This window comes from Battus philenor, unplaced genomic scaffold, assembly GCF_028537555.1.
Source record: "Battus philenor isolate CCGP_79_NKW_IND1 unplaced genomic scaffold, ilBatPhil1.0.hap1 SCAF_26, whole genome shotgun sequence".
NCBI classification, from domain to species: domain Eukaryota; kingdom Metazoa; phylum Arthropoda; class Insecta; order Lepidoptera; family Papilionidae; genus Battus; species Battus philenor.
Genome location: NW_027181689.1, coordinates 5,613,776 through 5,630,460, shown reverse-complemented (window position 1 = coordinate 5,630,460; position 16,685 = coordinate 5,613,776). Strand labels below are relative to the sequence as shown.

Genomic DNA, 16,685 nt, shown 5'->3' with positions numbered 1-16,685 from the left:
ACAATATTCTTATCTACTTTATTTATTTCTTAACACTTTTGTGCACCATAGACTTAGGCGTAAATAGAGAAAAAAAAAGAAATAATTCATAAGGTACAAGAGCCTGTCTTATCGCTCGAAGCGATTTCTTCCAGAAAAATATTTTTACCAGACAACCTTTTTTATTTCTTAATACAGTAGTTAGAGCAATTCATCAAAAATCCTTTACACTTTAATATGATTTTTTTAACGAATAATTTTTATGTTATTAACCTCCTAAATTTATTACAAGGTGATTCAGAGATATTACATGGGAGTGTATTTTAAAACATGCACACTTTTTTTTACTTTAGGGGTAGGGAAAGGTTCCAGACGCACAAGATACTTTATCTCTGGTGGGAGGACAGGTTTATGTAGGATTCCTATTCCACTAAAACGCTCTCTGTGATCGCTTCGCTAAGAAAATATGAAAGTGATTTAAATATGTTAGTAATGCGTAGTTTGTTGTCTTATTCACACCTCGTGAGATTTTTCGATACGAAAGTGTTTTTTTTTATATAAAGCCTTAGCTTAAGGCTTTATTTTCAGTTTAATGTTAGATATTTGTTTTCATAACTGTACAGTCATATGCGTTTTTATATGTAATTATTTGGTCTTAAATTTATTGAAAAATGTTATTAAAAATCATTGGAAATTCTGTAAAATAAACATAATCCAATTGTGAATATACAAACCTGATTGTATTTTTCAGGATTCTCAGAATGGTTTAAGTCTTGGGAGCACTGGGGGTCAATCAATGTACGGCGATGAAGATGAATTGCAGAAGCAAATGGCTGGAATGGCGTTAGGTCAGTGTCATTTATCTTTGAAGCTAAACAAACTTTGTAGAGGTAAATATGGAAAACCTAGATATTGTATAGATTGATGATTGATTAATTAAAATATTAATGACATCTTGAAGGTTTGGTATTCCAATTTTATCTTCTGTCTTTGAATGGATAGTTTATCAAAAAGATTTTTTGTTACCTTGTATATATGGATAAACCCTGGAGTGTGGTTTTTAGTAAAAACAGTTCCAAATGTCATACCACACATTCATCAACACAAAAAAAAAAGAATTCCTGTACTAAGTTTCCAGTTGCATGCATTCACAAAAATTTAATGTTTTAACGATTTAACATGTAAAAATATATTGACAATTGTAAATCCATTATGGAGCAGGCTATTTCAACCTTTAAATTTAGGATTCACAATTTATATGTAATAAAAGGACCGACTTCTGTATATTACTATACATTATTTATTATTTGCCTTACAGTCATACTTGATAATTTTGACTGGTTCAGATCATGCTAAAATCGATTATGATACATAAGATATGAGCCATTGATCTAATTTGTGTTTGAAAATGTAATGAACATATTTCTAGAATAACTCAAACCTCAATTAACTGTTATTATTTGAAAAAATGCAACCTATGATAAGGTAACATAACACCCCATTGAATAAGTTTGTTGATATACAATTTTTTATAAAATTTTTAGGTGTATTTTGAAGACTGGGTATCTTTGATCAACACTTATAGGCTTTGATCTATTTCTAATTAATTATTATATTTTATTATAACGAAAAATAAAACCACAACAAATTATACATGATTTTTTTTTATTTCCATAACAGATGCACGTATTAAAACATGAGAGATACTTAGATACTTATTAAAACACATTACTACTAAAAATGTTTGTGGCTTTAATTCATTTAATTGTAAAAAATGTTATAAATTAAAATTGCCATAGCTGTGATTTAAAAAAGTTTTTATAAATCCTGTAATATTATTAAGAGAAGAAAAATTTTTTGTATAATATATATCACTAACTTGATATAACTTCAATTACAGTACATCCCAGTGTGGGTGGCCGAGAGGACGGCGGAGGTCTACAATGGCGTGATCCGAATTTACCTGAAGTTATCGGATTCCTGAATTCGCCTTCGGATGTGGTGAAAGCCAATGCAGCCGCATATTTACAGCATCTGACTTACATGGATGACCCTAATAAACAGAAGACCAGGAGTTTGGGTAAGACCTTGTATAATGTTTGATTATAGCTTGTGATTTTCCCTCATAGAATCAGATTTCTATTGAAGAGTGTATTCAAGTCACAGATAGGTATTTCAATAAGCAAGTGTTTTGAATTTTTAATACTAAGATATTACTTATCGAAAGTATGTTATAAGTTTATACAGAACACTCACATTGAGGTTAGAACTTCCAACTTTGATTTATATTAAAAACATCAGTAACTTTGAATATATTGGAATATATGTTATTATGGGACGTGCCAAGGCCATTAGGTGAACTAACCCTTTAAATCCTTCTGTAAAGGTCGCCTTAGACAGGATGAAGAACTGAGAGAAATAACCACATAATAAAAATAAAATTACAATATAATCAAATACAACATATATCGAGGGCGAGCAAGGATCCATCATATAATTATTGTCGCTAATTTTTAAATGATTTTTTTGAATGAACATTTATATTACCATATACTTATTATCAAATTGTGGTCAGACTGTCTCCAGATAAATCATTTTGACCAAGTTGATCTAAATTTTTTGTATTTGTATAAAATTTGGTAACAATGTGTATTGTTTATATTAATCTACCTTAACCTTAACCATAAATAATACATGAACCGAAAGACTATGTTTGATAATCTCAGAATATAATAATAAAAAATACATAATTAAATTTTTAATGATGTATGATTCAGGTGGTATCCCGCCACTGGTGCGTCTGGTGTCGCACGAGAGCCCTGAGGTGTGTCGCAACGCATGCGGTGCGCTACGTAACCTTTCCTATGGCCGGCAGAACGACGAGAACAAACGGGCCATCAGAGACGCGGGGGGAATCCCCGCACTCATGGCCTTGTTGTGCCGTAATACAACAGATATTGAGGTAACTTTTTATGTTTATTTTCATAATCATCTTCAGAATATTTCATTATTACATTAATAAATTTTTTGTACTTGAGTCTGTGTAATACATGTATTACTAGATCCAAATCCCAGATCATACAAATTAATGAATATTTATAATATTTATAAAAATAACGATTATTATTATAATAATTATTTCGCTAATAAGACGAAAGCTTTACTTGATTAGAAGATATGATTTATGAACACTAGCATTCACACATTCGAAAAGTTATACCTAATTAACATACTAACATGGACACAGGCGGTTTTTGTTTTGATGACCAAACATCGTTTTGGAAAACCTTCAAATATTATTTATTAGCTGTTCACCACCAACTGTAAACATTCTAAACGATCTTCCAAATTTCCTCACAGATATTTTATGGAAGCCTCTATTTCTTAGCTGTCTACTAGCTCTACTCAAGGGAAGAATTTTCCCGTCCAAAATTCAAGTCTTATATGGTGGAATTCTCTTATTTATGGATGTAGATAGATAAATAGATAACTTTGTTTTTTTAAAGGTAAAGGAACTGGTGACGGGTGTTGTTTGGAATATGTCTTCGTGCGAAGATCTGAAGCAGTCGATCATAGACGATGCCGCGCAGGTCATAGTGAACAAGGTCATCATACCAAGCTCCGGCTGGCATCCCACAAACCCTGGCGACACTCGTTGGACTACTGGTAATTAATATATAAATTTCTTACTACGTCATCATTATTATATCAATCGATAGACGTTATCTGCAAGGCATCGGTCTCAAACTTGAGACTACTTGAGAATCTTTCGGACCAAAGGGCTATCGGTTTCCCGACCGATATACCGCTTCAAACGGGCAATTATTCAAAGCTATGTTGGTGACATTAACTCTTCTGCGGGTCTCCTCATTTCTGATTTCATCTAGCAACGAAGCTCTGAGCATAACTCTTTCCATTGCTCTCTGGGTGATCTTGAGCTCTTTTATAAGGCCTTCCCATAAACGTATATATTAACTTTAGTTAGGGGTTAAACACTAGTAGCACAAGGTGCACCTTTTTTTACTTTGGTCTTGCGCTGCCCGTATCCAGTAACTTTACGCAATCTTGACTATGTCGTCGGTCCGACGCGCCACGACTACCGACTCAAAGTTGAGTCTATAGACATGGTGTGAGGAGGCCAGCTAAAATCGCTCGATGATGGGTAATCCATGACCGGTCATCAATCTTTGGCTGTCTGGCGATGACGATGAATAAAATTATTAATAACAAAGCTTCATTTTTTTTCTATGTTAATTTTATAGTGAGACAATGTCTGTCTGTTTGATAACAAGGCTGGTTTTTTATTGTTTGTAGTATTCCGCAATGCTTCGGGCGTACTGCGTAACGCTTCGTCAGCAGGGGAGTACGCCCGTCGACGACTTCGCGCGCTGCCCGGGCTCGCAGAGGCACTTCTCCACGCTGTGCGAGTTGCTCTGCGTGTCAACGCCATCGGCTCCAAGATCGTCGAGAACTGCGTCTGCGTCTTGCGCAACTTGTCATACAGGTCACTTGACACGTTACATACAACACATTATATATGTTTCTTTAGGTAGTTTTGTTAAAAGTTAATATATTGAATAAACCAATTATCAAAACATATTATTATACAAAAAAAGTAACATTAAAAAACACATACAAAAAGTATTGTTACATTGTTAGGTCGACAAAGTTAACTGTTTAAAGTAATTCTGATCACCCACAAGGTGGAGAGATGACCTATTTATGTCTGGACGCATGGCGTTCCTGGCCAGTGCTATTGGAAATCTATAGTGGAGGCCTAATCCCAGCTGTAGGTAGACGTCCTATGGCTGAAATGATGATGAACGAACTTTAGGAGGGGTATTTAGCATATTGTTCTCTTGGGGTTTTCAATCAGTCAAATAACTTGACTTCCAATATTTAATCATTACATTAACATTGATATTTGAACTGCTGGCCATTCCCGAAATAATGTCTTCTTTGTAAGTAAATAAATTTTAACTATCAAAAACACCAATTAAATATGGAGATATTCGGAGTGTGAAACCTGTTCTTTACTACCTTTATCTACAAACATACAGTTCATAGTCTGTCGAACTAATTGCATGATGTTGGAACTGAAATAAAAATTGTTATTTCTTCTAATCATCTCCATTGATAATTTTTATGCGAACAGTCTAATGCAGGGGCAGCCAAACTGCTAGCGAGTCACATGCTACTTTTTGAACGATTAGTTTTGGCTCCGATTGATTGCCGAATTATTTAAATATTTAAATTTATATACCATAAGTCAGCTCCTAGGAAATCGAGTGAATAAAAATAAAAATTCCTACATAACATTTGCGAAATCCAAACACCGATCATAATTAACGATCCGGCATCTTAAGTACTATTATTTTTATTTATTAGATATAATCTAACTTCAATACACATATTTTATGCTTTTGTCATATAATTTCAATAAATATAATCGAATACGAAAATCTTCAAATTTTGAATAATGGCTCTAACTATTATTAGCTTGGCCAACCCTAGTCTAATGTCTTTGGCGGAAATAGTTTTAACATCAGGTTTTATCGTATTGAATGAATAATTTCGTTAATTAATTAACGAAAAGAAATTATCAACAAGAATTTTACTTTTGGTGTAGGTGTCAAGAGATTGAGGACCCGCTGTACGACACTCGGGCACCGCCGACACAATCTTCAGGGCAGGCGCGAATACAAGCTAGCGCCTCCAAAGGTTTGTAAAAAATCACATTCTAAAAAAAAGGTTTATTTTTGCATTATTGAGAATAGTTAAAAATAAAATACATTAAAGATTTCAGCCGACATTATTTTGTCTGTCCCTTTAAAAAAACTTCTACTTCTTTTGAAAATATCTGCTATAATGATCTAGTATTTGCTTGTGTTTACATTGTTTATGAACATTACTAAATAAATAAACATTTAAGCATAACTTTTTAGTAATAATTATTATTTTCAGGTGAAAATCTAGGTTGCTTCGGTGGCAGTAAAAAGAAAAAGGAAGGATCATCATCGTCTAATTCAACGAGCCCACTAGGCAAAAGCGATCCTGACTCCCAACCATTGGGGGAAACTGGCTCCAACACACAACTTGGATATAGCGTGCCCAAGGGGACGGAAATGCTGTGGTCGCCAGAGGTCAGTTCAAATTTTTGTATTAATAATAAATAATGATAGTTCATCTTTTAATTGATCTTTGAAATCTTGATACTTACGTTAACTGATTACATATGATTTTTTTACAGTAATTCATTATATTTTTTGCTACTATATAACTACATTTTCAATATCATAATTTAATTTTGTTTTTTATTTAGTATGTCAACTTTGATAGTTATAAATATAAACAAGTGATTTCTCGTGGTTATTCTAAATATTGTTTGTACAATTTTTCAATAGTACACATCTAAGAATTGTAATTCTCTTTCTTAATCATCTTAAACAAAAAGCTGTTGAGTATGGTTTGTTACCTGATTTTTTTCTTATTTCTATTATATTAATTACTTAATTTAAGATTTATCGGCTCAGAAGTTGTATAATATTGTTAGTCTAGCGGTTGATTATAATTACAATGTTCGGTCTTATGCCATCTGCATCCATTGACTTCCCGGGACGTTAAATATGCCGTCAGTCCCGTCTAATGAGTGGTGTACTTTTAACTACATTGAAATTATTTACAGCTTTGATATATTTACATACATATTTAGGATAAATCTATAAATTTGATTAATAATTCCAGGTGGTACCACTGTACATGGCGCTTTTGCAATCGTGTTCTAATCCGGAGACACTGGAGGCGGCGGCTGGTGCTTTGCAGAACTTGGCCGCTTGCTACTGGCAGCCTTCTATAGATATACGCGCCGCTGTTCGCAAGGAAAAGGGTAATTTTATCTTTCTGACTTCAATAGTCAACATACCCCTTCAAGATCCCCACTTAGAGACAAAGAGGACCTAAAAAGGAAGAATCTACAAGCCAATGCAGTGAATTAATGTCACCCTTCGTCCTCCGTCACCTCTTGAAGGGTCAGGAGTGCAGTTTATTGTAGTGTACAAATACCTGATACACAGGGTATAGCGTCTAGAAAGCTGCTATCCTCGATCACAAACGGCATTAGGACGTATCCAGTTTTTAGTCTATTATATCATGATGGAGCGGTTCTTTAGCTAAAATTCCTTTTTTTAAGTTATCTATTTATTTGAAAATATGCTTGACTATTGTAGGCATCTCTGGCCATAATTATGTTAGCCTATAACTACTATACAATATTAAGCGACTCTCTAAATAATAATAAAATAGTATACAAACAACTACTGTTAAATTAATTGTGGACATGATTTATATATTCCTTCAATTGATATTTTAGAAAAAAAAGTAAATAAGTCGAAAAACATGTTCAGAGTGTCAAAAATGTCGAACGTCTATGATTCTGCATTAAAATAATTTAAGTTTCTTTTAATTTAATGGCAGATGAAGACACTGCTGCTAATTAGCCCTCTGCTGCAACCAAATGCTGGTTTTATTCCTTTTGTTGTGGAATTAATACTGGTTCCCCATTATGTTGTGAATCCATTCAAATTCAAATTACGATAGCGTTTGATGAATGCCATTTTTTACGATATTTTTTTTCCACAGGGTTACCAATTTTAGTAGAGCTACTGCGAATGGAAGTAGACCGAGTGGTATGCGCGGTGGCCACCGCTCTACGTAATCTGGCCATAGATCAGCGTAACAAGGAGTTGATTGGCAAATACGCAATGCGGGACCTCGTACAGAAACTGCCCAGTGGAAATCAACAGCATGACCAGGTTGGTTTTATTCTTTATTGAAGGACGTTAACATGTATACATGAATGTCATAAACCAAAGTATTTAAATATGTCTATCAATTTAGCTTCATCATCAAATTAGCCTTAGGATGTACTTGCTAGACGTAGGCCCCAATGATTTCCAATAGGATCAGTTGGAAACTGCCTAGATCTGGCGTCTTCCATAACGTTAGCAATTTTAATTTAGATTTTTATGATGTAATGTAAATTAATTTTATTATTTCTTTATTCTTTTGTTTAAATATTTATGATTTAAGAACGATGTCTTAAATTTTATCCCAGATTTATATGAAGGTTGTCTACCTACTTTCAGGGCACGTCAGATGATACGATAGCAGCAGTTCTGGCAACGCTTAACGAAGTAATTAAGAAGAGCGGAGAATTCTCCCGTTCCCTGCTGGAGGCCGGCGGGGTTGAGCGGCTGCTGAATCTAACCAAACAACGTCATCGTCACACGCCCAGAGTACTGAAATTCGCTGGTAAGTTACCACTGGGAATTAAAGTATCCGAGTTGCGAGCTATTCACTAGGTTTTCTCTTAGTAAGACATTCGGTAGTTAACTTTTATTTCTTTAACGTCACCATTTTAACCATAGGACGTTCACTGCTGGACATGAACTTTGCCATAGATTTCCGATAAGTCCTGTTAAAAGCGGGCTGCATCTAGCGTCTTCCAATAACCTTAACAACGTCATCTGGATGGTAGAACGTTATCTGCCAAATGGATATTTTTATTTATATAGACAAGTTTATTTATGTTACTTTTTACTTTAATTACAGGTCAAGTTCTAATGACAATGTGGTCTCACGCCGAGCTTCGGGAGGTGTATCGTAAACACGGTTGGCGTGAAGCTGACTTCCTGACGCCGGCACGGGCGGCCCAGCCACGCGGTTCGTCTAACAGCAGCGGTAGGACAATCTTTGGATCAACTTTTATAAACTTTCATTGCCTCTTGTGTAATGTTGACGTCATTGCATTCATGAAGTTTCATCTACATACATTGCAAGTATTAATAGAATAACTCCAACAACACGATAATAATAATGCATTAACCTTTAAATAATGATATCACTGGTAATCATACATTGCTATCATGATATGCATTATTGATACAATAACATTTGTGTACCTTCTGTTGTATTATTGTTTATGTGATGTTTTTCATTATAACATTCATCAAAAAGGAAAAGTTGACGTCCTAGTATCACAAATATATTAAGTACCAAAATGTTAACGATATTCAATGATAATATCAATCAAAATTGGCCGCAATCTAAATATTGATTACTAAACGAATATTAGTTGTGCCTCAAATGCTGATTACTTTTGTAAATAAAGTGAATAAAAATGATGATTATTATTTACATTTGTATATACATTAAATTTAAGGAATTCTCTCTTGAATATTATGTAACATACATTGAATAACGCTATGTCCTATGTTATCGTGAGTGTATATCATGATTTCATATATATGTACAAAATAAATAATTATTATTTTTAAGTGTATATTATATAGCCAATAGTTTATATTAAGCAAGGTACTCAATTGTAAATTTTGTGTAAATGACATAGGTTCAAAATGTCATATCGTATATATCTACATAGTAATTTTAAAAGCATTTAAGGAACAAATTTGTGTTTTATTATGGATTTATCAAATTAATGATAATTGTCAATGTTTTTAACTTTATCGTAATCAGTCAGATAAGGTACATAACGATGGCAGATGTCATCCTTATTTGCATACATTGCAGTCATCGTGTTTACGATTTCTCGTCCGAAGCACACTAAAACAATCCATTTAAAGCATAGTTTCCCAACAGCGGTGCTGCCTTCTAGAAAGCGCAAGAGCTTATTGCGGAGGCGGTATCGCCTTAAAAAACAGGGAGGGATTTTTATCCAGCCATCTAAAATTTTTATATCGTGGCGTAAACATTGTGTTAACTAATCGATTTTGTGTAGGAATTTAAAAATTCTTTAACATTTAGAATTATTGCACCAGAGAACAATTGTTTTTAATTGTTCTCTGGTACACTGTACATATTTAACATTAGGTCAATTATTTTGTAAATCTTTCTTTGGGCAATGTAAATCCTTATAAGAACCCAGATAATCTTAAAAAGTCTCTGTTTCAAGATACATAAGACTTACTACATTTTAAATCACTTCATAGAAGTTCAATGTTTGATAAATATTTAATTTTATACTATTTTATAAAATATACAGTCCCCTCGAGTAATTTCGTCTACTGTTTCGCTATCGCCTGTTCATCTCATGTCTGATGGAATGGTCTGAGATATTATCCATCCAATGTTTAATAACGAATTTTTAAATTTGAATTAGAAAGGTTGGGAAACTATGACCTTAAGCTAACTATACGGTTCAAAATCATAAACATGCACTACACGGATCGCACGAGGCTGCGTTCACTGTCCATATATGTAGAGCTGTGTACATATGGGTGATGCATGGCATGGGCAGGTCAAGGCACGCCGGCCGGAGCGGCGGGCACCGCGCCACACTCGCCCAGCAACGCCAACAGCACGCTGAGCCGGCCCATGGCCTCCACTGGCGGCACGCGCTACGAGGACCGCACTATACGCAGGCATCGAGAGGTAACTCATGCTACGCTTCATCATAGTGCGTTTGGTGTTGGTATTGCTTTCGTTTGGGATTGAGTCTGTGTCCTCTTTCATACTATCAATCATAATTGGCCATCTGTTGAGTTAATTAAATACAACTACCATGACATACCAGTGATCAATCAAGCTGCAAGACAATGTTAAAACGTCGCTGCTATCACTAATACTAACTGATGACCAATGATTTCTTTGAAATAAAAGTTTAGGCATTTTCTACCGATTAACCTACAGTGGTGCCGACACAATGTAATAGAAAAGTAGTTTAACTGTTCTGGTTAAAAAATAGGGTCTCATGATATTACAATGTACTTTTCAGAACGATGACATGCCAACAATGGACGTGAACAACTATCAAGAGGGGCTCGGTATGGGCAATCCCAACGGTCGACCCATGAACCTGCAAGGTGTTCAGGCTCAAATGCCCATGCCACCCAGCAGTCGTTAACCGATGTATTTCTCCGGTGAGCCTCCGATTAATATATGACTTCGTGGGAGCAACTTTATATTTAAATTATGACAATATATAAACTGCTGATGGAGAATTTTTTATGTTTTAAACTATTTTAATGTATTGCGTTATGGCTATTTTAAATACTTAAAATTATGAAATGCTACATATAAGTTTAATATTTACTTTTAAAAAATTATTGAATATTTTATTAAATGCATATAGCAATATTCAATACTTATAATTATTTTTATAGAGAGCAATGCTCATTTTACACCACTATTCCATCAGCAAACATATTTAAATTTAATCAAGGAATTATTTTTTGTTATACTTTGTATTTGTATTTATTTATAATTAGTTAAATGTATATGTTGATGTTACATTCACGAAGTCAGTATAGAGTAGTTTTAATATATATGTTATAATCGTTAGGAGGGAGTTCTTGAATTGTTCGTATATATGGCATCGAAGTATTTTATACTTGTCGGCATTAGAATACAGCGTCTAAACGAGTGGTTTACATCTTTGTAACTTGTTAAAATCAATTTCCATGAGTTAAAAGACCACGCTATAATATCTTTAACTAAAACCGCTCTGAAGGCATTTTATATGACACCACCGCTATTTTTAGATTAAAATGCCTGACCGCTTAACACGCCCTCTGCGAAACGATAACGATCAATGGCAAACCATTGCTGTCACCCTGAATCATAATGTTACTAATAAAATAATTAAACAGTTTCTAAAAGATTCAATATGTATTACATACTACTGTATACATGGTTGCCATTGATTGCATATGTTTCTATACAAATGGCCTATAAAATACAATTGTATAAGAAATTGCCACTCCCTTATCGCACAATGCTCACATTCGTATAAATCTCTCATCATTCAAATATTCGTGATGTTTTCTTTGTATAAAAGAGTCAATTCCCCATGTACATAGTTGTGCCATTATTGTATTAATGTATTTAAATGTGGTTTTTCATGTAGATGTTGTGTATTTTATATCCGGGGCTCACCGTGTTAACTTATGTCTTATCACTATTCAAATACCATAGTTACATTAATCATTGACACGTGACGTTATAAACCCGTTCTTCTCTCCTTACATTTTTAATATTCAAAGTTTGAATTATTGTTATTATTTATAAGTTAGTTGGGTAGCACGCTGTCCTATTCGAGCGCAAATCGATTTAGAACGATTTCGAGAATAGGGCCGTATAGTTTAACGATGATATTTACAATTTTGTAATATTTTGTATCCATTCCACGGCCCTGTATGAGTAATTGTAATATAGGTGTCTATTGTCCTTTGATATGTCTTAAGAAATATCCGTCTTATATATATAGCGTTAAGGTTCATTGAACATGTCAGGTTTGAGTGAGCTTATGTTTTGGGTTTGTACTAAATGCGCTCACAATCTTTGGTGAACAGTCCACTGCTGTAGTATTGTAGTGGTCTGTACGGAAAAGGATGTTTGGCAGCTTTTTATTTTAAATATTCTTTATTCAAATTTTATTAAACACTTTTCAAATGTAACTCTATTAACACTGTCCCATAGTTACTATTATGATTGATATTTTCAAATCGGACGGTTTGTTAAATTTTGAATTAGTATTTGGCTTGTGTTTGCATGTATGTAAAGAATGATAGTCAATTTCCTTACTTCTTTCTTAGGCGCATTTGTGTTATTTTATTTAATTTTATTGTCAAATTTCCAATTTTCCTAAAATTGTGTGCAAATAAACAAATGAAAAACATTGAACAGTTTCTGTGTGTGCAGCATCTAAAACAGGTAAAGCTATGAATTTTGGACAAATGTTTGCAAATAATGGAAAAAGGAAATTTTAAAAACAATGGTATTGTACGACGCTAAATATTGAATTTATAATTACAGATATTTCAAAATAACTACACATTAATATTATTGTCATATTTGTCAGTATGTTATACAAATGTGAAGTATTTGAATAAAAATATAACGCTATTGTTTTTAAATACCCTTGTAAATGTGATCTCGTTTCTTATGACCAAGAAAAATTGTTTGTGAATGACGGCAGCATTGTGAATTTATTTGCTCTTTTTCCCTCCGTTCTAAATGATGTATTAGTTTTTACAATTAGTGATGTAACTATTTATTTGTTCATCGACCACGTAACTTATATATTATATCATTTTAGGTAGGTGATAAGTGATAAGGGTTTTTGTGATGATGTTCTTTTTTGGATATATTTTATGCACAATTAATGCATTTGAATACGTCCGTGGCAGTATGGCGACCGACTGAGTAACCTGGTACAAAACTACTCTCATCCAGTGCATTATATTGATTTAAGTACGTGTAAGTTTTGTATATTTTTATCGTAAAATCAAACGTGAGCGGAATGTATTGCAGTTTTTGATTACGTCATGCTTGCCAGGGCGACGTCGCTTCTATGAAGCGATATTTTTGATAATATTATTTCCACAAAAGATAATTCTTACCTATTGCTGTTTAGTTAAGTAGATTTAAGGGACATTATAATTTGATCGTTTATTGTCATTTTGCAATCATTTCTTTGTTCGAATCATAGACAATGTAGACATTATCAATGTTTTTTTTAACACTTTTATTTTTTATTTAACCTCGTTCTATTTAGAGTTTGTATAGTTATACAAATGATAAACTTAATTTCGTATCGATTCTCGTCAACTAACTTCCATTACACAGATCTCTTAAAATTCAAAGTATTTTTAAGTCATTGTAGTTTCACATCTACGAAGATATAATCTAATGTTACGTCACGGTTTAAAAATAATATAATTATTATCTGTGGTTAACCATAGATAATATAGATTTGTTGGAACGGTAATACTCGATTATTTATATTTTATTTAAAAATTTTATGATGAAAAATATTTAACTAAAACAGTCTTCGGTTGTCGTTACGACATTATGTAGAGATAATTAAATAGTTTGTCTTTTGTCATGTTGTATGTAGATTTTAATAGAAAATAAAATATTCTCTCTTGCATTAAAAAATTATATGATACACTTCACAGTGAATAAATTTAATGATTTTGAGTTGTTTTTTGTTTCTTTTGTTTTCCTTTTTTTATTATTTTTCTTAGGATCCAAACAGTGTATTGAGGGCCTATTTTTACAATTCAATGTTTTATAATGCATATTATTGGAATAGCAATAGACGAATATATAATATGGATTTGCTTAAAGTGTAAAAAAGACTCGAAATGGAATTAAAGATTTTGGAAATTTTTACCTTAACTACATCGATAATTACCATCGTTATATAGAATAGCTTTGTCACGGTTCTTATCTTTTAACACTTTTTAGTTGATGCGGTTTCATATTAGCTTTCACCAGCGGGTTTCCTCCAAGAAAATGTTATTGGGTACTAGAAAATATTAGTAATACTTTAGACTTATCGACTATTGTAGAGGTCATTTCTCATGGATTAGGGCTATTTCACTCATAACGACTAATGAAATGGGTTTGTATTTGGAATGCGGCGTGACTCGCATGTGAATAACCTCATACTAGTGAAGTGCGTAATTGTTAAGAGAAAATAAATCTCCTATTTGTATGAATGCTCACGTTTTATATTAATCAGTAGTGACCTTATTGTATTACTAAAGTTAATCAGTTATTGAATTGTTTAGGTGTAATAGGCGCGTATTTGAAGTTGTATTGAATATTGTAAGTTGCAACTTAGGAAGTGCACGGTTTTTATTGGTGGTGATGCGTTTTTTTACTATGTACTCGTCGTACAATCTAATGTAATTGTTATGGTGGATGTTCTGGGTGGCGGACGCCGCGGTGTTGCTATGATTTCCCACGACAGTATTACTCTGTAACCTTATGTACCAACGTTGCTAATACACTTACTACATTTAAAAACGAGCGTTTCATTTACTCGCCTCTCATCTATATTTATCTTTATACTGACACATCACGACGAATTTGAAACTATATATAAGGATTAGATACTTGGTAGAGATATTCCTTTTTCTAAATGGATGTAAGACTACGAAAATTGAATTACTAAAATTACAATAGAATAACTCCAGCTGGGTTGGGAAGACATTCATTAAGTTAGCGAAGTGGGCAGACAAAATTTAAACATGGAATTCAATTCCTTATTTATACTCTTATTATACATTACGAACTGAACAAAAAGAACCATCTAAAACAATAGTCAAAACAACAAGTATAATAGGTAATTCTTATCGCAAATTGCAATTTCTACATGAGACATTCTTTGTAGTTAAATACAAAGCAAAATAAAATTTTGTACAGTTTAATCACTAATTTATTAATGTATTAAAATATAGCTTAATTAAATCATAGTTTATCATAATATGGGCTCTAATGAGCAATTTTAAATAGCAGACCATTTTGAAGATTGGCACTGCTTTTTGTGGAGATGAAGCGAGTCCTTCAATACTGAGGAGTAATGACGCATTTCAAAAGAAAATGCTATGACTATTACTTTGCATCAGTTAGTTCTCAATTCTATGTTAGGGAAACAAATAGAAAATGCATATTTGAATTTGTTGTAAGGTTTTCAGTTCCATCAGACCGTTGGTTCGAATACGCTTTACTGTCAATATTAAACTTGGTGGTGCAGCTGTGTGATTAAAAGATGACTGTTCTCTAGCAATGAGGATAACGATTTGAAAAAGAGGATTCTACCATTAAAGGCTTGATTTCGTAGATACAGGTAAAATATTATTTGCTATCTTATAGTATATGTATTAATATTAGTTTTTGCACATTTATTTAACAGTAAAATGTATCAAGAAAGTTTCAGGCCGCAAATTATTGCAAGCATCACATAGGAAAACAGGAAGTATTATGGTGTAAGAATAAAAACAAGAAATCTTTATAATATATATATATATATATATATATATATATATATATATATATATATATATATATATATTAATATAATCGCAGTTTGCACTATTTGCACCGGCGTGGGCAGGCCCCTCACCGGGTGGCTCGACGACATAGGTTCGTAGGGAATCGCCGGCAGCGCAAGGCTCATCATCATCGCGGCCATCTTTCTTCTTCTTTCTAATGTGCCATTTTCTTAAGATGATCGGCGACCATTATAAGGGCAACCTTAATTTTTGACATCGTGGCTCTGAAGAACGAGTGCTGTTTCCAAAACACTAGCGTAAGTTTTTGAGACAGAATATTCGTCTTCTACCAGTACTTCGCTTTCCGTTAATCTTACCCTGCACTATAATTGCACGAGCTAGTATTTTGAGATTCTTACCATGTGGCTCAAATATTGTAGCTTTTTGCTTTTTATTGTATATAACAGTTCAAAATTTTTCTTAATGCTCCTTAATTCTTTAACATGGCTATCTTTGAGAAAGACGTGCGTGTCTTTTAGTGTTCGTCTTTCGGCAGACATGATGATGTTGAAGCACTATTTTCAAAGATGTTAATTTCATTGATTCCTTTGTGAAAAAAAAATACTAGATACAACACGACACATAAAGTAATTTGAATATGTCTTGTAATTCAGCCTCTCAGCACTTGTAATTTTTTTTGCAAAAAAATTGAAAAGTGATATCAGTTGAAACTGCGTCTAAATAGCGGACGACAGAGACTTTCCAGTCGCATCTAGTCTAATTTAGCAATTATCTGTCTTGCAGAGTTTAGTCGAATGTCTAAAGGAATCAGTTCATGTTGCTGAATGTCGACATTTTCCATCGTCGTTTGCAATTGTTGACAATACGTATCCGATATAGTATATT

The 16,685-nt window shown here is 33.2% G+C and overlaps 1 protein-coding gene across 1 annotated transcript in view; it reads left to right on the top strand.

Annotated features, from left to right (window-relative positions):
- p120ctn (adherens junction protein p120) overlaps window positions 1-14,791 on the top strand; it is a 96,001-nt gene extending 81,210 nt beyond the window's left edge. The window contains exons 8-20 of the mRNA XM_068768603.1: window positions 731-827; window positions 1,880-2,059; window positions 2,757-2,941; window positions 3,486-3,645; window positions 4,294-4,483; window positions 5,609-5,700; window positions 5,944-6,122; window positions 6,724-6,865; window positions 7,618-7,790; window positions 8,124-8,289; window positions 8,590-8,718; window positions 10,295-10,428; window positions 10,772-14,791. Of these exons, the coding sequence (XP_068624704.1) occupies window positions 731-827; window positions 1,880-2,059; window positions 2,757-2,941; window positions 3,486-3,645; window positions 4,294-4,483; window positions 5,609-5,700; window positions 5,944-6,122; window positions 6,724-6,865; window positions 7,618-7,790; window positions 8,124-8,289; window positions 8,590-8,718; window positions 10,295-10,428; window positions 10,772-10,900 (1,956 nt within the window). The 3' untranslated portion in view covers window positions 10,901-14,791. The remainder of the gene's footprint in view (window positions 1-730; window positions 828-1,879; window positions 2,060-2,756; window positions 2,942-3,485; window positions 3,646-4,293; window positions 4,484-5,608; window positions 5,701-5,943; window positions 6,123-6,723; window positions 6,866-7,617; window positions 7,791-8,123; window positions 8,290-8,589; window positions 8,719-10,294; window positions 10,429-10,771) is intronic.
- Window positions 14,792-16,685: the final 1,894 nt, after the last annotated feature.